The sequence below is a fragment of the Varanus komodoensis genome, unplaced genomic scaffold (assembly GCF_004798865.1).
Source record: "Varanus komodoensis strain SLA01 unplaced genomic scaffold, ASM479886v1 scaffold104, whole genome shotgun sequence".
Classification (NCBI taxonomy): domain Eukaryota; kingdom Metazoa; phylum Chordata; class Lepidosauria; order Squamata; family Varanidae; genus Varanus; species Varanus komodoensis.
The window spans coordinates 373,450-399,330 of record NW_025335289.1 but is presented as its reverse complement, the minus strand read 5'-3'; the positions used below and the strand labels follow the sequence as shown (position 1 = coordinate 399,330).

Sequence of the window (25,881 nt, the reverse complement as noted above, 5' to 3'; positions counted from 1 at the left end):
AATGCCTTCAAGCTGACCTCATACATACATTGATCGCCCTCTGATGGAGTTTGAAATTTTTCTGGGGACCACCATAGGTGCTTCTGCAATCCCATTCGACGCAGTTTGCATGGGAAAAATCAGCGGCTGGGTACCACTGCAAGCCCTGGTGTGCAGTCATGTCAAGGCATTTCTCTTTTGCATGACCTGAATCGTAAGAGTCCTGCTGAATCAGGCCAAGCGTCCGTCCATCTGGCATTCTGTTTGCAGCCAGCTGCTGCAAAGTATCTAAATTTGCTCTCAATGGTCACTGACTGGGCCTTATGCTCAGGGCAGGGAGCTTGGTGCCCCTCACTAGGATTTCTAATAAATATGTACGCATGACATGTGTTTCATTTCCTATTTTCCGATTGTGCATCTATCACTTTTCCAACTGCTTGCGTAAAAAATATGCTACAGGACTGCATTATTCAAATGAATCACACATCAATGCTTGTCTTATCTGGAGGGAGTTCAGTAGCTCCTATCCTCTACAGGCCTCAACTGTCTGTTTAGGACAGCCATCATCTTGCTAGTAATATTTTCTTACATTTATATCCAGATTTTCCTCCAAAAAGCCAGGTATACAGTCTGCCTCCTCTCTGTTTTTATCTGCACAACATCCCTGTGAGGTTGGTTAGGCCAAGACTTGGTGGCTTTTCAGAAGTCATCCTGTGAGTTTCATGGCAAAGTAGGGACTCTCCCCAATCTTAGTCCAACACTCTAACCACTAGGCGACACTGACCTTAGATAGCAAGGAAGGTAGAGTTTTGGGTGTCTTTGCTCCACTATTACTGGAATGGTTTTAGGTCTGCTTGTTTTGAAGCCACAGTCTTGAGTTCGCAAGAGTTGGGCAGGGCTGACAAGAGCAGCACATTTTGGAAGGTTTCAGATGGCAAAAAACAGGTCATTGGGTTTGGGGAAGAGAACCGCTGCTGTACTTCATGCATATTGGCTCATTTCCGATGAGTAACGGTTTCATGCCACTGATGAAGAAATTAATCTACCAGCAAATGTGGCATCAAAAACAAGCAAGAAGTTTCAATTTGATCTGGACGATGTAGTCTAGCCAAAGCGACTACAGAGCTAAAAGAAAGCCAAGTGCGGGCAACTTTAGTCCTCCGGGTGATTGTTACTCCCATCAACTCTACTAGCATAGCCAATGGGGAAGGATGATGGGGGTTGTAAGCCCAACATCTGATGGGCTGCGAGTTGCCGACCCTAGCCTACAAATTCAGCCTTCCACAATTGGGTGCCCCTCCAGCTGAGTCTCAACTTTGGTTTGTAAAGCCATGCTGACTGGGGCTGATGGCAGTTGGAGTCCAACATTTATGGAGGACTCCTATGGTGGGGCAAGGCTCTCACTGAGGCTTGTAACACAACTTGCCCACGGGACACTGGTGAGGGGCATGCTGGCTGGGGATGATGGGAGTTGTGGGCCAACAAATCAGAGGAACACATGGTGCCATCTGGAGCTGTTGAAAATTGTAGTCCAACACATCCAGGGAAGCCTGGTTTGGGGTGGGAGGTTATGGAGCTAGGTCAGCTGGGAGTTAATTGACATTGCGATGTAACACATCCAGGGGAGGCCTGAAGAGTGAGGGTAAGCTGTGCTGCCTGGGGATGATGGGGGTTGCAGTCGATACATCTGGGGCACCTGTTGGGCTGATGGGAGTTGTAATCCAACCCATCCAGGGGTCACCTGGTGGGGAGAAAGCTATTAAACTGGGGCTGCTGGGACTTGTCGTCCAACATATTCTGGGAACAATTGTTGGGTAAAAGCAGGCTGCTAAGCCACGCCGGCTGGGGACGATGAGGGGCCGAATTTGCTGAGGCTGATGGGAACCGCAGTCCATCCCGTTCGGGGGGGGCGGGGGGAAACGGGGACGGCTGGCGAGGGCTGCTGGGAGTCGTAGTCCAGCCTGCCCGGGGAAGAGCCGCACTTGACGTCACCCGCGGCGGAAGTGCCCGCCCCTTCCGGCCGCCCCGCGCTGCTTCCGGCCTGGCTGCGCCGCGCGCGGGGGAGGAGGCGGCGCCGGCGGAGAGGGAGCAGCAGCGCCGCCTGCGCGGGATGGAGCGGCGCGGAGCGGTGCCGGTGCGTGTCCGGGCCCGGGCGCGGGGCCAGGTCCAGGCCTTGTCCTGGCGGCGGCCGGGGAGATCGGGCCGGGCAGCCCCGCTGGCCCGGGGCCCTCCGGGGGGCCCTCGGGGGCACGGGCTGCGGGTCCCGGCCGGCCGGGAGCGGCCACCTCGGCCAGTGCGTGGCGGCAGGGCGGGAGCGGCTCCGAGTGCGGGGGGCCGCTTTCGGGGCGCGGGGCGCCCGACGTTTTCCCCGAGAGGACGCGGGGACGCCAAAGGGCGCCCCCGGTTGCCTCCAGGCCCGTGGCCAGCCTGAGCGCTCAGCCGAGGCTGTCGGCAGAGTCGGGTCGTTCTCCGGCTTGATCCCCGAATTTACCCGTGAGAAAGCGGGGGAGGTAGCATGGGGGGCGCCCGCCAGGTCGCGCCTGCTGTGGCTGCTGTCCCGTGTAAGCCCCCCTTCGAGTGGACCGCACTGCCTCGGCTTAGCCTGCTCTGGCTTGTTGAGGGGGAAGCCCAGAGGGGTTAGTCAGCCCCCCTGGGCTACTGCAGCAAAACCTTTTGCTTCCCACCTCTATCGCTTAAGAGTTAACCACTCAAATGTCGGAGGCTTAAGGCAGACTGATATTTCATTTGGCTTTCGAGGCTTGTACTTGCAACAGTTGATGGCAACTTAACGTTGATGTGATGCAGAACCTTTCCATTCCTGGTATGCTTGTTTTTCTCCCTTCCAGCTTTTCATCCTAGGGTCAGAGCTCCGCCTCTGAGTGGTAGAGAAATGAAATAATAATGATACTGAAATGTGCTGGTTTTAAATGGTGGCCACTTGGGCTCATTGAACTAGTCCTGTCAGGGTGTCATCCCATGCATCCTTGGAGGGGCAAAAGTCAGCCTGGGTGGCTAGGGAATGCTGGAAGATGAAGGTCATTTCTGTCTAAACATGCGAAGGATTGCAATTGCTTTGCTGCTTTTGACCAATCAAGAAAATGTAGTGCTGTTTTTCCCCTGCTTTACTGCCCTGTTACTTCTCATTTGAAGAGTAGATAAACCGCTTAGATTTTTGTAGTTGTGATTTGAGTATTCAGGAAGACAGGGCCAGTGAGACTGCTCGGCTTCAGACTTTGTAAGGCAGAAGGGAGTTGCTTTTTCTTGCCTGTACGTGAGCTGTATATTCGGGTCCGTGTTGCTTCGGAGTTGTAGATCTGTACCTACGTGGCAACATGTGGGAGTGGGTTGTTGTGGGCTGAACTCTGTGACTTTTCACTTTAATCATTACGTTTTCATCTCCTCCTTCGTCAAAGTTGTGCACATCGTTTCCTACCGCATTTTCTCCTTGTAAGCATCTTAGAGATAGGTGAGACAGAAACTGTGTGTGCCTACTGCGGCCACTGTGGAAAAAACAAGCCCCATGTTGGACATAATTAGGAACGGAAAATAAAGCTGCCATTCTGGTGTGACTGCATTTACCATCTTGTGTGCAGCGTTGGCCAGAATGGGTGAAAATGCAGAAGCGGGCAAGGAGACTGATCAAGGGGCTGGAGGAACTTTCTTGTAAGGAGAGGGTATGGCCCATGGGACTGTTCTACACAGAGCATGGGGAGGCATGAGGGAGGGGTGCATGATTGTGCATGGTGCACAGAAGGAGACAGAGAAGGTCTCCGAGCTGATGGAGGGGAGACCCGGGACAGATGAAAGAGCAAGTCCTGCTGCAGTGCATGAAGCATGGATTGACCTGCACAAGGTGTCGTGATGCGCGCCCACTTGGATGCCTTTAGCAGGGGGCTGGGCAGGTTGAGACGACCTCCCGTATCAGTGGCAGTGAGGCTGCAGACACCAGTTCCTGGGGAGCATGGTTGCAAGGGTGCTCTTGTGCATGGGTCCTGCTTGTGGGTTCCCATTGGACACTGTCAAGAGAAGACCTCGAGTAGATGGCTTTTGGTCTGGTCCAGCAGAGCTTCTCTCATGAGAATCTGAAGCAAGTTATCGCTGGCCTCAACTCGTCCAGTACTCAGACCAGCATCAGCATAACGTGCATTGCAAATGATACCCCACTTTGAAACACAGGAGGAAATACTACTGCTAGTAACTGCTTAGAGACCTTCCTTTATTGATGAGACTATAAAATATAATAAATTAAGGAAGCAATGTACAGTCTGAACCAAAGAGCCGTGTGCAGAGGCGAAATACTAAAAGGTTGCTCTCGTCTGTGTGTGTGTGTGTGTGTGTGTGTGTGGCAGGGGTGGGCAATTTCCACCTCTCCAGACATCTTGGACTGCAACTCTCCTCAGCCCTAGCTAACATAGCTATGTGTGAGGGCTGCTGGGAGTTGTAGGCCATAGCAAGTTGTCCATGCCTGGTACAGGGCATAAAAGAGGGGAGGGCCTTCTGGATCAGACCGAAGGCCAGTGGAGTCCGGCGTTCTGCTCGCCCAGGGGACCACCAAACACTCAAGGGCTCCAAAGCAGGATGCAGTGCCATGGTAGCCTCCTGCCCATGTTGGTCTGGGCACAGACAAGCACGGGCAGTGTCAGAGGGGTCTTGTTGCCTCGCTGTTAGTGGCATTTATATTTTGTTTTGTGAGCAAGGTAGATAGTGGAATCCTTGGCTTTCCTTCAGGATTTCCACCTTTACTTCTATAAAGTAGCACTAGAAGGACAGAGACCGGAACTCCCTATTCTTCGGCTGTTTACTATTGCATCTTCCACTGTCAGACCCACTGCACTTGCAGAATTCAGGAAGATATTGTGAAACATGCAGTGGGTGATGCAAGCTTTGGTTTGAGGTTTTCTTGGGTGCAATTTTTCTGTGAAAAAGGAACTAGCCACCAGCTGAGGTTGCACTGTTGGTGGAACCGTTTGGAAATGATAGCCGAGAACTCCACAAGTCCAGGTGTACTCCTACGGCTGCTAGACGCTGGCTGGAAGGTCACAGCGTAGGCAGAGTCTCACTTCCAACCTCAAAAGTGCTCCAAAGTCAGAGCACAAACTCGGACGGTGCAGCGCCCTCGTGGCTGTCGCAGTCCTTTCCATTCCAGTGGCAGCTCTGAAATCGCCAGTGTGACTTTGGGGCTCTTGCTGGGGTTGGGGGCATTCTGGGAGGAGGCATGAGGCATCTGTAGGGTGCGGGGATCCCAGCACTGCCTCAGCTCCTTGCCGGCAGGGGGCAAAAGGCAAAGGTGGCTGAAACTGAACTGCCCCAGAGCCCTGGCTGTGGGGTGGTATAGAATAATAAATCGATAATAGGCTGCCTGTGTGTTTTTCAGCTTGGGAGAAGCACAGCGGTCTTCTTGCCTCCGTGTTCTCTTGGCTGTTTGCAATTCCCCATGTTTGGAGGGTTATGGGCAGCCACGTGGGACGAAACCCTAATTTGATTTGATTTTATGCCACTTTACCCAAAAAATGAGCTGTGCACAAAGTTAAAATTTACATTGACAGTATGATCAAATGCAGTGAGCATCAGAGCATAAAAATGAGAGGGATAAAACAGCTCACCATCTAGCCAAAAATCATGCAAGCAACATTAATTCCATTAAAAATGCCTGTGCAAATAAACATGTTTCTGCTCTGCCCGAAGGCCTGGGTGCAGAACACTGGTTTGTCTGTTTTGATTTGCAAATTGCCTTGTGTCCGAGGTGGAGTGGCGCATCAGAGGAATTTCTGTCTGACCCTGAATGCGTGCTGCATTTCAGAGACGCAGCGCAAGGTTTGGGAGGGGTTCCCCCCACCCTTTTGGGCAGGGCCATGTCCCCATGGTGAAGACGTTTCGAGTGGCCACGCCAATCTCTCTGGGAATGGTAGGGTTTGCTGCTTTCATCTCGGTTCAGCAGCTGCGGGCATGTATGGGCCGTGAATGGGGGAGCTGCTTACAGCAGCGGTGCAGGACCTCCAGGCTGCGGGCCCAGTCTGGCCTGCAGAGGCGCCCCCTCCAGCTTGCTCGGGGCTCTGCCTGCTCAGGCCACACCCCCTCCTTAAGCCCCACCCCTGTCAGGACAGGGAGGAGAGCCTGACAGGCGTGATGCAGGCTCAGCTGTCCTGCGCCTGAGGCTCCCCTGACTGGGAAAGGCTGCTGGGAGGTCCGTCCAGCAGTTCCACAGAAGGGCAGATCAGGTGGGTGTTGCAAAGCCAGGCTCCTCCGAAAGAGGATTCTGCGGGATTCTTCCATCAGCCCACCTGGTGGGTTTTGAATTCCGTAGCTGGCCTTCGGACGTGTGTCCTTGATCGGTAGCTTTCAGAGCCATAATTGTTGGGAGCTGTTTCTTTGACCCCTTTGCCTTTCCACTGGAGAAACTGAGTGGAGTCTCAGGAATTGTTGTCACGAGGCAGTGCTGTGCTCATGAGCGGTACGTTCCTGGAAGGGACCTTGCCTCCCTCCGCATCGGGCTTTTCGTTCATGACTGCGCTACCTCTGCGTGGTGGATGCTTGCAGCGTTACGGTTCGTAAGCCCCGGGCGGGGAGGGAAATGCTGCTGGGGTCCAGGAGGTGACCAGAGAGAAATCAAAGCGCAAAATAGAACCAAATGTATAAGAACTCAAAACGACAGAAAGAAGAGAAATGGTGCGTGTGCACCAGTGATGTTGTGGTATTCAGAAGGCTCCGAGTTGGGAAGCGAGCGAGGGTGGGCTGCAGGTCAGAAAGCTCACTTAGCTCCAGAAAGGCCTGGCCTGAGACCGCTGGGTCTTGGGCCTGGGGAGGCCTTCACAGAGAGCTGCTTTTGCGCAAGGCGACGATTGTCTATTCATGTTCAGGAAGTTCCGCCACAGAAGCTGCATTTTGTGCAACTGGGAGGCCTCTGACCGTTTCCACAGAGGCTGTCTTAATTCTTTGTGGAGCCCATACGGAAGTGCCCTAGGATGAAAACCCTCATGGGAGTTTGTCATGAAAGTGGATCGGTTCTCCAGTAACTACTGGGTTTAACTCAAAGGCTGTGCAAGATCCCTGCCATGTTGCAGAGCAGCAGAAGTTAAAACCATGCTCCAGGGAGCCTTGTGGTGCCTCCATGAGATAGAGAGCCAGTGTGGTGTAGTGGTTAGAGCCTGGGACTCTGGGACTCAGGTGACCTGGGTTCGAGTCCCCGCTCAGCCATGGAGCCAGCTGGGTGACTTTGGGCCAGTCAGACTCTCAGCCCAACCCGCCTCACAGGGCTGTTGTGGTGGGGATAAGATGGAGGAGGAGAAGGATGTAAGCTGCCTTGAGCCCTTGGTAGGAAAACGGCAGGATATAAATCGAAAAATAAATAAATAAAATGGGCTGCCTGCTGCGGTTCGTTCTGCAGGGCACGCAGTGAGGCCCAGTGGGACCGGTGCCGCGACGCACCCGAGCATGCTCCCCCAACATACCAAGCACGCTGGCAGGCCGTCGATGTGGGAAAGAGGCCCAGCGGCCCACAGCTGAGGCTTCCAGGTGCCCTGTGCTGCTGAGGCCCTGCGAGGCTCTGAGCTGAGTGGCCCTGGGAGGTGCCGGGACCCCATGGCAGCTCCATGTCGGAGGAGACACTCGATGATGGGGAACAAGCGGTCCTTTGGGCATGCGTAACTTTCTGCAGGACGCTGTTTATGTGAGGCTCAGGGTCCTTAATTCAGCCGTACGACTCACTGATGTGTGTGCGTGCCCAGTCGAGGCGTGTGTCCCGCATCCATGGTATTGTGTGTCGGGCAAACCTTGTCTGCAGCAGAAACTTCCTTTGAGCAAAGAGGGAGAGGTCAGAGTGGGAACACTCTCTAGGTTTCCTAAAGATTTTGGGGGAGGGCAAGGATTTGGGCCACCGGGAAACTGCACGGGAGGAAATATCAAGGAAGTTTTTCAGCCAAGGAGCACCTGAGCGCCATTGGGCAGGTGTCAAACCAGCTTTTCCTGCACGTTCAACCATCAAGGTGTGCGCTTCTCATCTTTGGAAATCCTGCTTTCAGGCCTTGTAGAGCTGGAGCGGCAGGTTGGGTGGAGCCGTGAACCAGGATCTTCAGCGTGCGTCTCTTCCTCCTCACAACTCGAAGGTAATGAGCGCTTTCCACAGCTCCCATAGGTTTCTGCTGAACACCTGGGAATCTGCACGCGGGATGGGCTTTTCTCAACAGGAGCCATCCCTGTTGTTGTTGTTGTTGTTGTTGTTGTTGTTGTTGTTGTTCCCTTTGGACAATGAGGCCAAGCGCGGTCTTTGAAGTTGAGTAGTGGCACAAAAAATTAGCAGGGTTGGGCTTCTGAATCAGATGTTCTGGCTTCTGAATTCTTCCAACACCTCTTAGACTACAGGGTGATTTTCCTTCTTTGGTCCTGAAGGTGGAATGCGATTAAATTATTCGGCAGATTTCTGGATACATTTTTTTTTTTGTTCTCTGGTGAGTTATCCAAGGCTCCAGCAGCTAAGGTGGGGTCGCAGTACCTACAAACACGGACATTTTAGCCGTTGGAGCAGCCCCAGAGCTACCAGCACAGGTAACACCTGAGGCCTGGGTGACCCCATCATCGCTCCAGGGCTTTTATCCCTTTCCTTTCTAGGAGCTGTAAAGTTTCAAGCAGCCCAGGTAAGAAGATGCTCTGCTTCCTAAGGAACAAAACAGGGCTGCCAGGGAGCGGTCCTAGCGGACAGTGTCCTGCTGTTCCTCCTTTTATGCTCACTCTGGATCCTTCACGGAACTGCAGTAGAAACGCTGAAGGCTGCCTTTGCAACCTAGCGCCCGCCAGAGCGGTTGGACCACAGCTTCCATGCTGGCTGGGAATTCTGGGCATTGTGCTCCAGCACCTCTGAAGAGCACCAGGCTGGAGAAGAGGGTCTTGGGGCCAAGGAGTGAGCAGCTGCTTCACACACTCCTCATCCCCGAGACCCCTCAGCCACAACCCGCTTTCTTCACTCAGTTCTTTCAGCTGTGTCCCTCCATCTTGGCGCTTTTTGTTCAGAGAAAGGTGGGATGGAAATAGAGCTACCTCCTTTTTTAAAAAAATCTAAAAGAGGATTGGATAATGCTGGTTTCTCTATGATAGCTTTCGCCTGCAGTGTTCCACCCCTCAAATCTATTTGTGTTCCTAACCGCTGCTTGAAGAGGGAGGTGTGTCGTCCCCGGCAGGCTGCCATGTCCCATGTTACATGGCATGGTCTTCTGAAGAACCCTGCAAACTTTGAAGCAGCTTTTTAGGGCTGCGGTCTGTGCGGAGCAGCGACTCCTCCCCATGGTGTGTGGCGGAGAACGCACCTGACTCGCTCCAGCATGGATTCCCTGCTTCCGTGCCTTTCGCAGCCAGCGAACACCTGCGGGCTGCAGTTTCCTCCAGGGCACAGAACCCACACCTCTCCTCTCCTGGCCCCCTCAGATGAGTCTTGACGAGTCTCAAATAAAGTGCTGCTTTATTGGGTGGGCTTGATTCTGTCATTCGGTTTGGGTTGTTTCATAGCTCTTCAGCTTGTGAATGGCTTTGGACCGTCTCCGAGGCTTTGTTGTCTCGCTGAAATAAGCAACTATATTTTCAGGCACCATCAAGTGAGTGCTAAGCTCATCTAACTTTGACGTGAATTCTTAGGAGTGACTCTGTGAGGCCCACCTTAATCTGCAATTCTGTTGAAGAGCTTTGGGAAACATCTTGAGCTAGGAAAAGTCCCAGAGCAATTTCAGAATAGGAGATAAGACTTTGCAAATTACCAGTTCAGTCATCTGGCTTTATTGCTTACTCTGCTTCATCAGCAAATCAGTTTAAAAATACTCTGCTTCTCGATCAGGCACACTTCTGCTCATAAGAAGTGCACACGCAGCTCCTCGCAGGGACATGTGCTGCTCCTGCCTTCTCTAGGAAATGCCTCTTTTAAGATGGTATTTGCTATGACACATGAAACCTTGCTTTCTCCTTCGGAACCGTGTTTCCTGTAAAGGCTTAATCTACTGGCAGACCTGCCATTACGTAGTGAAGGGTTCTTTATTTGGTGTCAGCGCTATTCAGCAGGGAAGAAAAGTGTGTTGGAAAAGTGCCCGCATGCGTGTCATTCTGCCTGGCTGGAAACTTATTTAGATCCGCAAACTGGTCCGCAAACTGAGTTGTTTTTCTTCCCAGTGAGAACTCCTAAGGGTGCTGGCAAGGCCTGCTAGTTACCTGCTTTTGCGACCAAGATGTCGTCCCGTAAAGGACCGGTAACGAGCCAAGGGAACGGTCCTTTAAATAATGTCAGAGAAAGAGAAGATGTGGAGCTCGCTGAGCTAGGACCGCTCTTAGAGGGGAAAGGTGACCAGGCAGCCTCCAGTTCTGCCAATGTAAGTAATTTTCCATCAGGGTTGTTAACATCCTTTAATGTAAAGGACTGTGTCTTAAAACTGCTTCACAGTAATTCCTTTGTAAGCCATGCAAACACGATGGGATTGATTGAGGCACTATTCTTTCAGGGAAATGTACATATTCCACTACAAAAATAAATAAATAGCAATAATAAAAAATTAGATTCTAGGTTGGCTTTCTGTATAGTAAAAAGGTAAAGCCGAATTTATTGTGGGAAAAGTCTTCTCCAGCTAGTCCTAAACAAATCTCCCCACATTTATTCTGGGTATTAAAGTACTGGTGGTGTCCTTGTAGATTAACCATAAATATACTGATGAATCCTATTAGCAGCTAGCTTTGTAGCTGCAGTAAACATGGTCAGGAGAGCCAGGGCCCAGGGGATCTCTCAGTGTGACCTTTGTCTGGCAGCGTGTGGCTTTTCTCCAGAGCACTGGATCATGTACCTCAGTGGATTCTTAAAAATGGTTTAGAAGATGTCTGCAATAACTTTGAATCCTCAAAGGACCCCAGTGCAACTTCTAGATTGTTTTAGTTACACACTAATATTATCTGTGGACTTCAAACAGGTGGAGCTAAATGGTGGCAGATGGGGTGCATCTGGGTGCAGAGTGGAAAACTCTTATTTCCATGAAGCTGAGATGGAGATTAGTTTCATAGGTCTTGAAGGCAGTTTACATGGTAGAACTGATCTTGCACTTCTTCAGGAAGAAAGTCACGGGAATGCCAGCTTGCGGAAATGTGGAGTGCGATTCGCGACACACTTTTATCTTCTTGTCACTGAGCAGTGCTTGGAGGTAGTAAAAGTGGGGAAGCGAACGTCGTAGGAAATGCACTGCAGAGCAGGAGAGCCGGACCTTTCTTTTCTGCTTCGGCTGGCTGCTGGATTGTTTCCTGGGTTCCAGCCAGGAAGGGAAGCTGAGTGCCAATTTGGGCTGCCCTCTTAGTTGGAAGGAGGAAAAGCCTTTACTTTAATCCTTTCCTTGAGTTCAGGCAAATCTCGGATTACTGCTCTGGTGGTGTTTGCTGGCAATGCTGCATGTAGCCACCCAAGGCGTTCCCTTTGAATATCCACCCTGTTGCAGTGGCTGGGTTCTCCTGGGGCTTTTGTTTCCGACTCAGGTTCCAGGCTTTCTGCACTGGCCTGTGCAACATTTGCAAGTCAAAGAAGTTCCTTGGGATGCTCAGGCTCCCTTTTCATGGTCCAGCTGGGGCTTTGGCGGGTGTGGCTGTGTGGAGCACCCCTCCGTCACAGCACCTGTGCTTCACCCACCCTGGCGGTCTCTGCTTCTCTGTCCAGCCCTAAGGCAGCCCACCATGGGGTGCTTCCGCTTCCCAGATCTCCCAACTTTGGAAATACGTGCTAGATAAATGCAGGCATTAGAACCAGAAGTGCTTGGAACACATGCCCAGAGCTTTCAGCTTGACTTCTCCACCTGTGTCCAGGCTCAAGCAATCTCTCTTCCTAGGCACAAGACCAGCCATGCCCAGCAGCCCGGGAGGAAGAGGAGGAGGAAGTGCGGGTGCTTACCCTCCCTTTGCAGGCCCATCATGCAATGGAGAAGATGGAAGAATTTGTCTATAAGGTAATCTGAAGTCTTACATGGGTGCTGGCACAATCTTCAGAAGTGCTTCTGGAGGCACAGTGTATTCGGTGGTCCTTTCCCTTCCCTTTCTTGGGAGCCAGATGGGAAGATGGCAGCTCACGCTTGGGCATGATGCCGGATCTCAGGTCTCGTGCGAGCTTGGGCCCCTCACACGATGTGCTAGAAGTAAAATAAGAGCGTGCAGTTGGAGTTGATGGATGAAACGCAATGCGCTGGCCAGTACTGTATCGTATTGCAACCCCTAAAGCAATGTGGAGATTGGAAGAGTTAGATTCTTAAGGGAGAACCATGAACTACTGTTGGCTTGTTTGTCAAACCTGCACGTCTCCCTTGTAGAACAGCCCCATCTGATAGGACCAGATGTACCATGGAGGTTTCAATCTGACTTCTTCCTGTTTGTCAAAGTGAAGATTTCAGGAGGAAAGTGCCAAGACATCAAATGCTAATGTCTTGCTGCCCAGCCCTGGCTGCTGACGACTTCTCAGTGGCGCTGTTATTTTCGGTGTGGCTCTCAGAGGCTGTGGAGCCGGGCTTGCCTCAGGAAGCAAACTAAAAGCACATTTACTCAGTCCTTTGCAGAATGTGGGCGATGCAGGGGCAGCCGGCGTTTATGCTGCGTGCGGGCTGACTAAAGCTGCCAGGGGTTGCCTGCAGGAGCACGCGGGTAGGCCAGAGAGCAGGTTGCCATTCTGGCCAACTCTCTGGTGACCTTGGAATGGCAGCCACTCCCTGCCCCGTTTCCAAAGAGCCGCCAGACTGTAACAATCTGCTCGCTTTGGTGTCTTGCAGGTCTGGGAGGGCCGCTGGAGGGTCATCCCCTACGATGTACTGCCCGACTGGCTGAAAGATAACGATTACCTTCTGCACGGGCATCGCCCCCCCATGCCGTCGTTCAGAGCCTGCTTCAAGAGTATCTTCCGCATTCACACGGAGACGGGCAACATTTGGACCCACTTGCTAGGTGACTTGGCCTCCGGTCGCTGACTTGATTTTCTCCTCCAGATTTTCCCTCTCCTTGCACTAGCAGAATTAGCCGCGACTGAAGATGGGGTGGGAGGTTGGTGTGGGGGTCTCCAGATGGTGGAGGGTCCCCTCCTCGCCCTTTCTGGAATACGGCGCTTTGCTTCGCTCCAGGGTCAGTAGTGCTGCATTTTTAAAGTTTGCAGATAGCTTTTCTGAAGGCAGAAGAACGGCGCAGTTCTGAGTGGCTTCTTTTTCTCGGAGATTGCAGCCTGTCTTCTTTGCATGAAAACAGTGGAGGCTAAGCAAATGAGCAGGTTCTTCTTTTCTGTGCTATTATTGTGTCTGTTTGCGTTGCTTTAAATGAGTTGCCTTGGGAATATTTAAAGCAAATATTTAGAAAAGACAAGAATTTAAAAACACTTAGTCCCAGCTGGGCAGCTCCTTCCCCTGCCTGCTTTCCAGAGGGGATGTGAATCCCCTTTTACGTTCACAGCCGAGCGTCTTGTGCTGCATTTTACCGGCTGCTGTGTTGGTTTTGGCTTTCATGATCTGACTTCTGTTCTGCTGGTTTCATGTATCATCTGCTTCTGGGTTTTTATTGTACTGGTTATGAAACGTGTACTTTTCTTGTAAGCTGCCTTGGGGGCTGGAAGGTGGAAGCGTAAATACTTCTGTGATGGCTTAGACCTGGGGGCTGTTGGATGCCAAGACACCCCACCCATTGATTGATTGATTGATTGATTGATTGGGGCTGTTGGATGCCAAGACACCCCACCCATTGATTGATTGATTGATTGGGGCTGTTGGATGCCAAGACACCCCACCCATTTATTCATTCATTCATTTGGGAAGCTTCTATGCTGCCCCATTCACTGAAGCCTCGGGGCAGCTCCCAACAATAAACAACATATTAACCATATAAAAGCAATATAATTGGAGGTGTCCTGGCCAAAGATGTAAAATCAATAAATAATATTAACAATTAAAGTGATGTTTGAATAAAAAGGTCTTGGCCTGGCGCCGAAAAACAAATAACGACGGCGCCAGGCGGACCTCTCTGGGGAGCGCATTCCATAGATGGGGCGCCACCGCAGAGAAAGCCCTCCTCCAGGTGCTCTGCCTCCTAATGTCCTTCACGGAGGGTTCCCGGAGAAGGGCCTCTCCCGCCGATCTAAAGGGGCAGGCGGCCATGTATGGACCTAAGCACTCCTTTAGGTAGCCAGGTATCCATGTCTTCTCGATGTCATTCATGCCCTGCTGTGAGGCCTCCGATGCCACAGCTAAGCAGCTGGTCCGGAAGCTCGGAGGCGGGCATTCTGTGTGCCAGAGCTTTGGGCTGCTATCACATGACCTGGCCCCTGCGGGAAAGACATCAGGAATGCAGCCAGACGCTGCCATCCCCCAAATATGGTGGGGCTCCACGCCCCCCGCCCTTCTGCTGGTCCCCGCAGCTTGTCTTCAGTGAATCTGAAGCAAACTTGCTGGGCCAGCTCAGCTCTTGCCGGCGGACTTTTCCCTCTGAGGAGGAGGATGCACTTGCTGCGATCCTGACCCGCTTGTCGAACGAAGGCCTGTGAGGAAAGGGATCTCTCACCCCTGACTGTTGTGCTCACGACAAGGGCCGGCGCCACTTTCTGTGGCATGAAATGGGAATACAGAGCTGGTGGAGGGCACGCTGCACGCTTGCCTTTTGCGCAGGGTCGTGGCCCCTGTACCGCCGCCGTCCGTCTCTGGTCCGCCTGCTTCCTTAGCAGGAACCCACCCGTGTTGGCGCACTCGTTGCGCAGCTTGTGGGTGTTCGGTGACCGAGCAAGTGACCAAGCTCTGAGTTTCCTGCATGGGAGCGTCCGAAAGCGCCCTTCCCCACCCGTTGTCCCCCACCTGTGTCGGAAAGCCATGCTGGCTGGCCGTGAGTTGAATAAACCGACATGCAGATCTGGTGAATTGCTGGAGTATTTGCCACTGGCCTGGCTCCCAGAATCACTGCACCTCTCCTTGGCTTATTTAAGCCACGGTGGGTGAGCGGTCCTCCCGAACATTCAGCCCCAGGCAGGAGGCTATCTTGATTGGCTCTGCCCCCTAAACTCATTTGGCCGGATGCAGGAGTTAAACGAGGCAATGGGAGGGTTGAATGTTCAAAACAAATGCCTGGATGCACCTTTTTGAATAGTCGGCCTCCAGGGATTGTTGTCCAACCCTCACACCACCCCTTCCACCTGGGCTTAGATAAGCCATGGTGGTCTGTGGTAGGCTGTGCTAATTGTGCGGACCAGGTCACTGAGAGAGAGGGCTTCACGCTTACCGTATGAAAAAAACGGTTTCCCTATATGCCCTCCCGCCCCCTAAGATCGGCAGCAGAAGCCCTCCTCTGGGAACCCTCTTTGAAAGAGGTCAGGAGACAGAGTACCCGGAGGAGGGCCTTCTCTGTGGTGGTGCCCCGACTATGGAATGCGCTCCCCAGAGAGGTCTGCCGGGCACCGCCATTATATGCTTTTCGGCACCAGGTCAAGACCTTTTTATTTAACCAATATTTTAAAGTTAGTTAATTTTAATGCTATATTTATTTATTTAATTCATTTTAACTATGTTATTTTATACTGTCGTGGTATAGCCAATTTATTTATTTGTTTAGGATTGGTAGGTTTTAATGTTTGTAGACCACCCAGAGAGTGGTATATACTAGGGTGGTATATAAATGCAAATAAGGAAGGAAGGACGGACGGACGGACGGAAGGCGGGACTCTGTAAGACTACTTTGATGCTGTCTTTCAAACCTTGGCTTTTCGACAAAGCCGCTTCCTTCGGGTTTTCAGAAGACCTGGACATGCATCATCAGAGTTGGCTCGCCTTTGGAGTAATGAGGACTGGAAGATTTGCTTTTACTTCATTTGCAAGAAGGTCTGTTCTGTCAGGCTCTGAGTCACTTTGTCTAAGTAGCGCCTGCTTGACTTGGAGTCACGCACTGAGCAGGGGCTTGGAGCTGATGGCCCTCTGGCCCCTCCCGGTTGTGTGAATGGATGATTCTGTGCGCCCCTCGCCAAGGGTCGCATTATAGAAGACCTAAGGGCACAACCCTATCAGTTCCAGGCAGAAAAATACCACGCCACAGCCAGCGTTTCTCAGCCAGCCGCCTCCCTGTGCGAGCCGAAAGAGAAAAATGGCCTTGCACAGGATTAAATCCCCAAAAGCACATGGAACTCCACCCAGAGCAGCCTTGGGGGCAGAATGTTTTCCCTGTCCTGAATCTATAAAAACAGGTAAGTCGAATGACACTAAAGCCCAGCTTTCGACGGATGCACCTCTTCCATAGGATGAATTGCTATCCTATCATCCTGGCTTGTTGGTAATCTTTAAGAAGTGGTCAGTAGTCCTTTCCTCTGTTTTAAGCTAATGCCAAATTAAAATATTAGCAGAATGCTGCGTACTTAAAGCAGGCAGGTAAGGACACACACCGTGGTGGTAATGCTTTTCTTAAACAGCATCGGCATAGCTCTGGTGCCGATCCCAGCAGCATTCTGAACAAACAAGATTTGCGTCAAGTGACTCCCTGCCACTTCCTGTCGGCTTACAAGTGGACTTGTCAAGAAGTGCAGAAAGCCGTCTGAAATACCATTTAACTTAATTTATGTGTGGCTTGGTGTACACCACCCTGCCCCAATTTCGACTAACACGGTTTACTCAGAAGGCAAGCTGTGCGTGTCGGAAGGGCTGGCCGAGACCGAGCTCCTTCCCTTGCAGCTGCAAACTCCCTTAATGCCGGAGCTTCGTCACGCTCCTAATGCCTCAGCAGCTGTCCACCTTGGAAGCTGTAAAGCGGGGCGGAAGGAGAAGTTGGTGACGGCTTTCCCGGCAGTACAGGCCTTGCTCGTCCCACAACACATCGGATGACGTGTGTCTCTGCTGTGTTTCTGTTGCAGGTTTTGTGCTGTTTCTTTGCTTGGGGATCTTGACCATGCTGAGGCCGAATATGTACTTCATGGCCCCTCTTCAGGAAAAGGTGGTGTTCGGGATGTTCTTTCTCGGAGCGGTGCTGTGCCTGAGTTTCTCCTGGCTTTTCCATACAGTCTACTGTCATTCAGAAAAAGTGTCCCGGACATTTTCCAAGTAAGTTGAACTGGCGAGGAGTAATTCCTGTTGTGAGGTTGGTTTACTCCAGTGACCTCACGTTTTTTGACAGTCGTGGGTTTAATGTGTCACGAAGAGCCGTGCCCGTGTCAGCCGTCGCACCGTGCCAAGCTGATTCCTTTTAGCTGCTACACCTGGCAAGCGTCTGCTGGCTTCTTGGTCAAGAAAACAAACCTATTTTAGCACTCCTGGCCTGTTGCTTCTTCAAATGTGGCAATTTTATTACAGTAGAAATTCTGAAGCAGGGCAAGGATGGGAAGCAACAGGGACTTTGCCCTGCCCGCTTCACCCGCCTGTGTTTTTGCAGCCTTGGCACATGCTGCAATTCTTTCGAAGCTCATAGAAACCCACGAGACTGAAACATTCCTAGAAAGAGAGAATTTGTCCAACTGGGCATTGAAACCGAGGGCTTACTGCATAATTCCAGGGGTGCCTACAAAACCCACAGCTCTGCCAGTACTTCTGCTCATATGCGTGAAGACAAAATGTTGAATTTGATGACATTCTTTTTTCCTGCTTAACTCAAGGTATTTGTACATCCATCAAAGCCGTAACAGCTGTTTGAATAGACAACCGGTGTGTGTGTGTGTGTGTGTGTGTGTCATTTTCTGGTGACTTGGCCTCTCTCGCAACAATCATGTCTATTCAAAAGGCACCCCCTGCCTCTCGCCGCAGCCTGAGTCCCACCGCTTCTTGCTTTGGCTTTAGGTTGGACTACTCCGGGATCGCTCTGCTGATCATGGGCAGCTTCGTCCCGTGGCTGTATTACTCCTTCTACTGCTCGCCGCAGCCCCGACTCATCTACCTCTCCATTGTGTGTGTGCTGGGCATCTCGGCGATCATCGTGGCGCAGTGGGACCGGTTTGCGACGCCGAAACACAGGCAGACCCGAGCAGGTAAAGCAGCTCTCAGGCGATGACGCCGCCCCGGCCTGAATGCCGAGGGATTGATCCTCTGAACTGAGCCAGGCTGGTCATGGAGGCCAGACGTGTGTGTGTGAAGCTTCTGGTTTCCCCCAAGTTCCCTTTTCTGTAGAAGGGATTGCAAAAGGTGTCGCGCTTGCCGTCTTCTCAGAAGGAGGCACGATCCCTCTGACCACCGTGCAGCAGACGGACAACGCGAGGAGCGACCGGCTGGCTGCTTTGCACAGTGGCACCCGGAGCAACACAAGTGTGAGCCGCAGTTGGATCTCTCAAACCTTCAGCCACACGCTTGTCCCGTGCGTTTGGATGTCCGCCTGGTGCCGCAGTGGCTCAGGGCACAGTCCCCCGAAAGCTTAGACAGGGACAAAGACCGACAGCTCCCCCCAGCCATGCCGCCTCTTGCAGGCCTCTTCTCTGCGTAGCTTTGTGCTGCAACCCCATGGGAGCCCCTGTATCTCCCCACAACCGGCTCCCCCCATTCCGCGCATGAGGTTTTCCCTCTGTCTCATGCTCGCGTGACGAAACCACGGCAGGCAGAAGCCGCTCTAGGAGCAGGGTCTTGCGTGTGCGGGGCTGCCGGATCTCCGGTCTCTCCTGGCACCCTGGGCCGTCCCCAGCATTCCCTGCCTGCGGCGAGGAAGCCTCCTCGGCCGATGCCGCCGTGACGCAGGCCGCTCGTGCTTTTGGGGCATGCGCCTCTTCCACACGCTGAACCGAGCGACCCGTGTCTCTTCTAGGCGTGTTCCTGGGCCTGGGCCTGAGCGGCGTCGTGCCGACCATGCATTTCACCATAGCGGAAGGCTTCGTGAAAGCCACAACCGTGGGCCAGATGGGCTGGTTCTTCCTCATGGCCGTGATGTACATAACGGGAGCCGGGCTCTACGCCGCCCGCATCCCGGAGCGCTTCTTTCCTGGCAAGTTTGATATCTGGGTAAGTGGCACCTCTGGCCGCACCGCCCTCTGCTGTGGCCCCTGGCGGGAGGACGCCTCGTCGTGGCGTGGTGGAAATTGCGCCAGCCCTCCGGGCACATGCGCGTGGCAGCGGCCGCTTCCGCACCGATTCGAGTCGCGCCGTAAGATGGCAGTTCCGGAAGGCCCGCGTTTTTGCAGTCCACAACCCCCGCTGGGAACATGGCAGGCACATGTTCTTCCTAAAGGGTGAGCACCGGGAGACACAGCAAGGAGCCATGACTGTGTGGACCCAGCAAGTCGCCCACGCTCACTCTTCCAAGCTGCATGCTCCCTGCGGCTGCTTGCCAGGTCTGGGATGTGCTGGGGCCCTGCGGCAAGAGAAAGGAGCCGTTTCTGAGTTGCAGTAACGGTGAGCTGGGCCTGGAGAGCTTCCAAGCGGGGTTTTCTCCTCCCCTGGCTGCTCAGACGCTCCTTCCCTGGAGCTGCCCTCTCCCTGCTGATTGGTGCTCGTCTGGTCTGGGTGCTGGTGCAGAGCCCCGTCCTCTGGCCTCAGAGGAACAGGCAAAATAATGTTCCTGGTCAGAGCCATTACTGGTTTCCGTTGCCCTGTTCCACAAGTGTGCTCCTTGGCCCCGGGCAGCTGTTGATGGCTGTCCTTTCTGGAGTGCAAAGAATTGGAGCAAATCTGGCCCTGGTTAACGTCCGTCTTTGCCTGCAAAAGCAGCACGGGGAACCAGGCCTCGCTGGCAGTCTTTCCCGCACAGCGTTCCAGACACAGCCACTGCCGACAGGTCACTATTAATGTCCTTCCCCTGAAGTCCCTCTGTGCTGTTACGCAGTCGCTGAAAGCCGCAGGTGCCGATTTTCCTGCGCTTCCTGGTGGGCCGTGGAGCCTCTGGCGAGTCGGCATTGCACAGTGGCAGAAACGCTCCCTCCTCATGGGACCCTCATTCAGGGACTAAATTTTGGATGCGCGCTCAAGTGCACGTTTCAGCAGTGGGTGGGGTCAAAGAAAAGCAGGCCCAAAATAGCAGCATATTTGAGCATCCAGCTCTTACTGCTGGTCACCAAGCCTCAGGAGAGCAATTTCTGTCTCCTGGAAGGGGAAATGCTTGCCAAAGCCCAGGAACTACCCGGCAAAGGATACTTGGAGGAAGGGGGGTGGCCTGTCTGGGGCTCTGAGGGGGGCAGCTTTGGCCCACGGTTCTGCATCCCCTGCTTATATATGCAAAAGGGAGAGTGGGACAGAAAGGACCCGCTTGGACGGGGGGTTAGAACCATCCAATGACCTCGGGAAGCTAGCTTTCCTTCTTAAATTCTCTTAAGAAAATCCAGGCGATGCAACGCAGGCTTTCAATACACATTTGCGCTTTGCCAAGGCAGAGTTTCTGTGGATCACAGCCAGGTGGCAAGCAGACTATTCCTCTTGGCAAGAGCAGCTGCAGCGGTAGTTTCCTGGCCGTTAACCCTCTGCTTGCATTTCCACAGTTCCAGTCGCATCAAATCTTTCACGTGCTTGTGGTGGCCGCGGCCTTTGTCCATTTCTACGGCGTCTCCAATTTGCAGGAATTCCGTTACGGACTTGCAGGAGGATGTACTGACGACTCGCTTCTCTGAGGACGGCTGAAGATCTTAGTACAAGCTTCCCAAGTGCTTTTAGAGTGACTTCTTGGCTAAAATCAGAAGAAGACTCTGAACGTTTTTTTTAAAGCAAACTCTGAAAAGTTGGCAATGGCCGATCCTGGCTTATCTTCTCTCAGGAGGACCGGCCAGGTTGTGGGGTGCGTGGATTGCCACCAGTGTCGATCGGGTGGAAGTGCCTCTAGCAACAAGCCCCCTTTTGAGAAACACGTGGACGTCACGGGAATCACGTTGGAGCATTACAGAGGTTAGAGAAAGCACCTGGCACCTGGGAGAAAGGAAGGGGGCCTGTTACCTGCTCTTTGATGCTGCAAACATCCCCTCTGCTTGGAGAGACTACAGCTGTGTCCTGCCCAACGCCACCCTTTCCCCCTCACATCCGTCGCAGAGGCGGTGTTGGTCTGGTCTGGGCAGCGGTGCTCTAGCAGGGGTGCTTGGAGGATACACTGGGCCATCCGACTTCAGTTTTGTCTTTCTTGACAACGTAACGTATGGCGAAAATGAGAGTATTTAATATTTAATATTAAGTTTTTTTTTTTTTTAAAGGCACCATCCCTCCAGCATACTCTAACTGGAGTGCCGTTCGTGGTATTTCAGCTGGGGTGCAGTTTAGGGGACTGAGGAGCTGCTGCAGCTTTTGTGTCGAGCGGGCTGAAATGAAAGGTCTGAAGTGTTGACGTTGGGCAGTTCAGGAGATGTGGGGATGCCTCCGGCCCTCTTTCTCCCTGGAAGGGCTTTGCTGGACGTCCCTCCAGCCCGAAGCCTCCCACGGTGCCTGCAGGCGAGGCGCTTGGGGCCCTTTCTGTGCGCTGTGGCTGTCTGTGTGCCCCTCCGCAGCTGCAGCCCGGCCCACCTTCCCCCCGCATGCCTTTTGATGCGCACCTAGTGCCCGGCAGGTGCACTGAACCGCACCCCCCAATGCCCATGGTTGCTGAGGATGCTAGGAGTCGTAGGTCCGCACATCTGGGGAGGGCCCGCCTTCATGAAAGGTGCTTAGGGGGCTTCCCCGGGGCAAGGAAAGCGGCTGCATGAGGTGGCTACCGCCACGTCTTTCCCCTCCCGTTATTCCGGTTCCCGACAGCAGGAGCCCTGCAGCGGCTCAGGCCAGTCACACGCGCCGGCTGACACGTCCTGCACGCTTCCCCAGCCGGCTGCCCTGTTCCCCAGCTTGCAGTTTCCGTGTGCAAGAGCGTACCGAGCGGAGTGCTCTGCTCACCTGGTCAAGGATGGCTGTGTCCCGAAGGGGGCCGCCTACATGTAGGATGGGGACCCCTCCCGGCGAGAACCAGGCTTCTGTTCTGAACCCTTTCCCTGCGAGAACGGGCGTCTTGTGGACTGCTGGTCCTGAGACGGGGGCCCCGAGGCAACCGGTTGCTGCCCTGCCCATCCAGAAGCTCTTCCACAGAACGAAGTGCAGAGAGGACGCTTCCTTTCGCAGAAGGGGCTCCCCCAAGCCCCTTTCTGGGCTCTGCCCAATTCACTGAAGGAAAGGCTTGGCCGGGTTCATAAGCGCCTAGGAAGTTAAGCCAGGTGTCGCGCAACACAGCGCGTCATGTATCCTGCCCAACAGCGGTTTTGCGAGGTCCGTAGTGGCCTTTTCCCAGCTTTTGTTCTAAAAGGAGCACGGTTTTTGGGGGCAGCTTTTTGTAAAGGCCTTTGTCTCCCCTGCCTGGGTCCCGGCCAGCCCAGGGAAGTGGAACAAAGCGAGCTGATGCGATCTACCTCAAGCGTACCAAAAACATATCAATTCATTGATCCTTCACCAAAAGCTTTAAAAGCAGGCAGCTCCTAAGTAGTCCTCCCCAACCTGTGGCCCTCCAGCTCCCGTCATCCCCAGCCAGCAAGACTGATGGTGGGAGTTGCAGGCCAACGCGCCTGGGGGACACCAGGCTGGGGAGGGCTGCCCGGTAATCAGGCCGCAGGGTTTCCTTTGGATAACGGCTGCAGCCCAAGCGAGGTGGTCCTGGGCTCGGCAGGGGCCGCCACAAGCCAGCTGCCGAGATCGGCTCCCTCTGTGCTGCAGGGCTGACGGGCTGGATAGCTGCAGGGAGCTCGTTAGATCCGGGTGCTGGCACCGTTAGTCCCTAAATCCACAGGAATTAATGTTCTTTTCCAGGCAAAGAGGTTTCTGTGTGGGAGCCCCCTGCCCTCTTTCAAGAGGCATTCGATGGACACTGAAAGTACCAGAAACCCCCCCCCCCACCTCACCACCACCCTGGGAGTCCTCTCCTGCAAGCCGCGTGATGCGGCTTTTCCACAGCTGGGCCGCCCACAGCCAGGGAAAGGGCTGCTTTAGGCAGGGGACGACCTGCTATCGTGTGTGCTATAAGGAGGCCTCCGTGCCCATAGAGAGCTCGTGGATGCAGCCACTGGTAAAGGATACTCCGGCTAAGCTACCCGAAGTTCGCCTTCCTTCATAGTGACACTCCCCTGCCTGCACCAGGTTGATAACTTCTCCTTTTTGGATTGGAATCTGCTTTTCCACTAAGCCCCGAGCCTGCGCTTCAGCGCTCCAGGAACAGCTTCCCCCAGCCTGGTGAGAGAGAGGGGCTGGCCTACAGATCCCATCATGTCCAGCCAGCATGGCCGTGCCAGCCAGGTGTGAGAGGGAGCCAGGTTGCAAAAGGCCACTCCAGGGATAGGATGGAGTGAAGCCTGCAAGTCCAACTGGAATAATTCGGGGTGAAGAGAGCAGGAGATCCTGCACCCAAGCCAGCGCCCAGCCTTAAGCTTGGAAGTGGTACGAACACAACCGTGCCAGGTGGAGAAGTTAACTTTAATCTTCTCTGTTGAGTTGAAGAATTCTTGCTACTTAAGGGAAAACAGAATTATTATCCATGGGGAGAAATTAACCATTTGTGAGCGATGTTTTTGGGTCTTGCATTTGCAGCGGTGATAAAAATACGGACCTGCCCTCCTCAGTTCCGTGCGGGCAAGACTGCAGAATGCAAGGGTGCACAACCTCTCGCCTGGGGCTGAAGTCCGCCCACCACCTTCCCCTGCCTTTACCTCTCTTCCCCCTCATCTGCTGACCAGCTGAAGGTTTGCCGACTTTTGTAAAACTTCCCCCTGCCCCTTTTAAAGGACTGAACCGTTGTCCCTAAGGCTGAGGTACCGGCTGCAAGAGCGTTCGGTGCGGCTGGTGCTTCTGCTCGCTCCTCTTCTCCTTGGTGTCTCCTGCCACTGGAGGGCAGCCCCAGAGAGCACGCCTGCATCCCCTGCCCTACTGGGGGTAGTGGGGGTGGGTGGGCGCAGCACTCGGAAGAAAGGAATTGCTTCGCGTGCTTCAGTGCGAGTAACTGCAGTACGGATGGCTGTGCGTTAACCACAGGAACAAGAATCTGTTAAGATCAGCCAATCTCAAACTAGAATGTACGAGAGCCGCTAACAGTAGCCCATCTTTAATGCGTGAAGGAACCAGCATGTTGCAGCAAGCGGTAAAACATTCTGGTGCATAACTAGATTTTACGGTGCAAAGCTAGGCTATGCAAATGTTTTGCCGGACGCAGATGACGTGCGGGTGAGGTGGAACCGAATGGTCTCACGTGTGGGTAAATGAAAGTATTTGCCGCTTTTAAGCTGATGGTGCAAGACCCCCTAACCTTTTCTTTTAGAAAGTGGAAATGGGGAGTTCAGCTTGAAATTGGAGGACAAACATAAGTAGCAGGAAAAAGGACGTGACTGATTTGAATAGTGGTAGAAAACTAATGAGAATGCAGCTAAAGAAATCTGAAACATGGATAGTTGGAACAAAAGACTTAATAAATATAGATCTATTATTGCAAAGAGGCTTTATAGTTGGAATCATGGCATAGATCTATTAGAGATGTACATGTTCAAATAAAAGTGCAGAGGTATTCAATATATTTCTTTTTGGGGTGGGGGGAGAGTAACAATGTATTCCTAACAATGAGCATTTTGTTCAGTTTGTAAACTAGGGAAGATTTTAAGATGTTTATCAGCAATAAACATTTTTAAATTAGTACATCTTTATGGAGACTACACAAGTTCTAAGGGTTTGTCTGAGACTTTTTCTCTCATGCGCTTTACATTATTGAACTGTGTTATGACAAGAAGCAGGGCAGCTCCAACAGCGATCAGGGTTCATTCTGCACTGTAGATGTGGCACAGGCGCCCCCATGGCACCCCGATATAAACTCCGGCGCCCCCGTGGGACCCTGTGTTAGCACCCAAACCCTTTCCCTCCTTCCTTCCGTTCAGGCTCCAGCCCGGGTGCCTTCCAGATGTGCTAGACGAGGCCTGTTGTACCCCAGCCATGCTCAAGAATTATCCCACAGTCGCCCTCCCACTATCAAGCAGGGCAGCGAAACCACGTGTCTCTTGAGTTGCAGCGATCGAACATGTGTGGAAAGGTCAGAGACTCGCCAACCGACGGGGCTGCCCGGGTGGAGCGAGGGGTTTCTGCAAAAAAGCTGGTCCTGAGAGCTCTCCTGGAGTGCCTGTGCATTTGGCACCCAAATCAGCCCTCAGCCCCAGGGGCGGCTGACACGCCAGCAACAGAATAGGGTACCTTAATGGTGCCACCTGTAAGAGACGACCTGGGGTAAACCTGTTGACGCAGCAGCCTGCTCCTCAAAACCCACCCGCCTGCTGACACCACTCCTTGACCTTTGCACAAACCACTCCAGCCGGGGGGCGGTGGTGGGCTGCCCGCACTAGCTTCAGCGGTGGCCCTGGAGGGACACAGAAATGAAAGAAGAAGTAACTGCCTCTCTGCACAGCCCTGTTGCTCTGTCCCTTCCGCCTGCTCCTGGAAGAGCAGCCTCTGCTGCACTCCGACTGCACCGCAGCCTAGGCTGGACCTCGTCTTTGGCACTGGTCTCCTGGAAGGCGGCACGCTCAGTCATGGGAGTCCCTCGGCGTGATCTGAACCGCTACAGCGAGGAATTCCCAGCCTGAAGGTTCCTTCATTTAGGAAATGAGTGTCAAAGAATGGCCCCAGTCTTGTTGTGTTTGCGCAGCAAAGGCTTAGTCGGAGGAGGCCGCCACCCTCCGCTTACGTGAGGGCAGCTCAGAGTGAGTTGATCACCACTGAAGCAGCCAGAAGGGGCACACCAAAAGTGGTCTTGTCCATTCCTGCAGCAGCATAAGAAGGCCAGGCTTCCTCAAGAAGACAATCACGCTAGGGAAAGCTCCGGAAGAGGAGGAGGAAGACCAAAAATGAGAAGGATGGGCCCCATGGAGGAAGCCACAACCTTGAATTTACAGGAACAGAACCGGGCTGTCAAAGACGGGACAGTCTAGAGAGCCTTCATTCATGGAGTTGCCATCAGTTGACTTGATGGCACATAACAACTGGTACAGATCTCGATGTCTAGGAATTGGGGAAGGCTCTTTTAAGACCAGAC

The 25,881-nt window shown here is 53.1% G+C and overlaps 1 protein-coding gene across 6 annotated transcripts; it reads left to right on the top strand.

The window, feature by feature from the left end:
* Window positions 1-2,047: 2,047 nt before the first annotated feature.
* Window positions 2,048-24,497, top strand: LOC123017875 (adiponectin receptor protein 1). Of its 6 annotated transcripts, none has more exons than XM_044419520.1 (9): window positions 2,048-2,113; window positions 7,998-8,081; window positions 10,126-10,322; window positions 11,811-11,927; window positions 12,738-12,909; window positions 16,829-17,015; window positions 17,745-17,932; window positions 18,697-18,890; window positions 20,360-24,497. In XM_044419520.1, the coding sequence occupies exons 3-9, from the start codon at window positions 10,182-10,184 to the stop codon at window positions 20,486-20,488; spliced, it is 1,128 nt and encodes a 375-aa protein (XP_044275455.1). In that variant the 5' UTR covers window positions 2,048-2,113; window positions 7,998-8,081; window positions 10,126-10,181; the 3' UTR covers window positions 20,489-24,497. The 6 variants fall into 6 exon arrangements, with proteins under 6 accessions (XP_044275455.1, XP_044275459.1, XP_044275456.1 ...); XM_044419521.1 differs by lacking the exon at window positions 2,048-2,113 and adding an exon at window positions 5,756-6,197; XM_044419524.1 differs by lacking the exon at window positions 7,998-8,081 and having other exon boundaries at window positions 2,050-2,113.
* The last annotated feature ends 1,384 nt before the right edge of the window (window positions 24,498-25,881 follow it).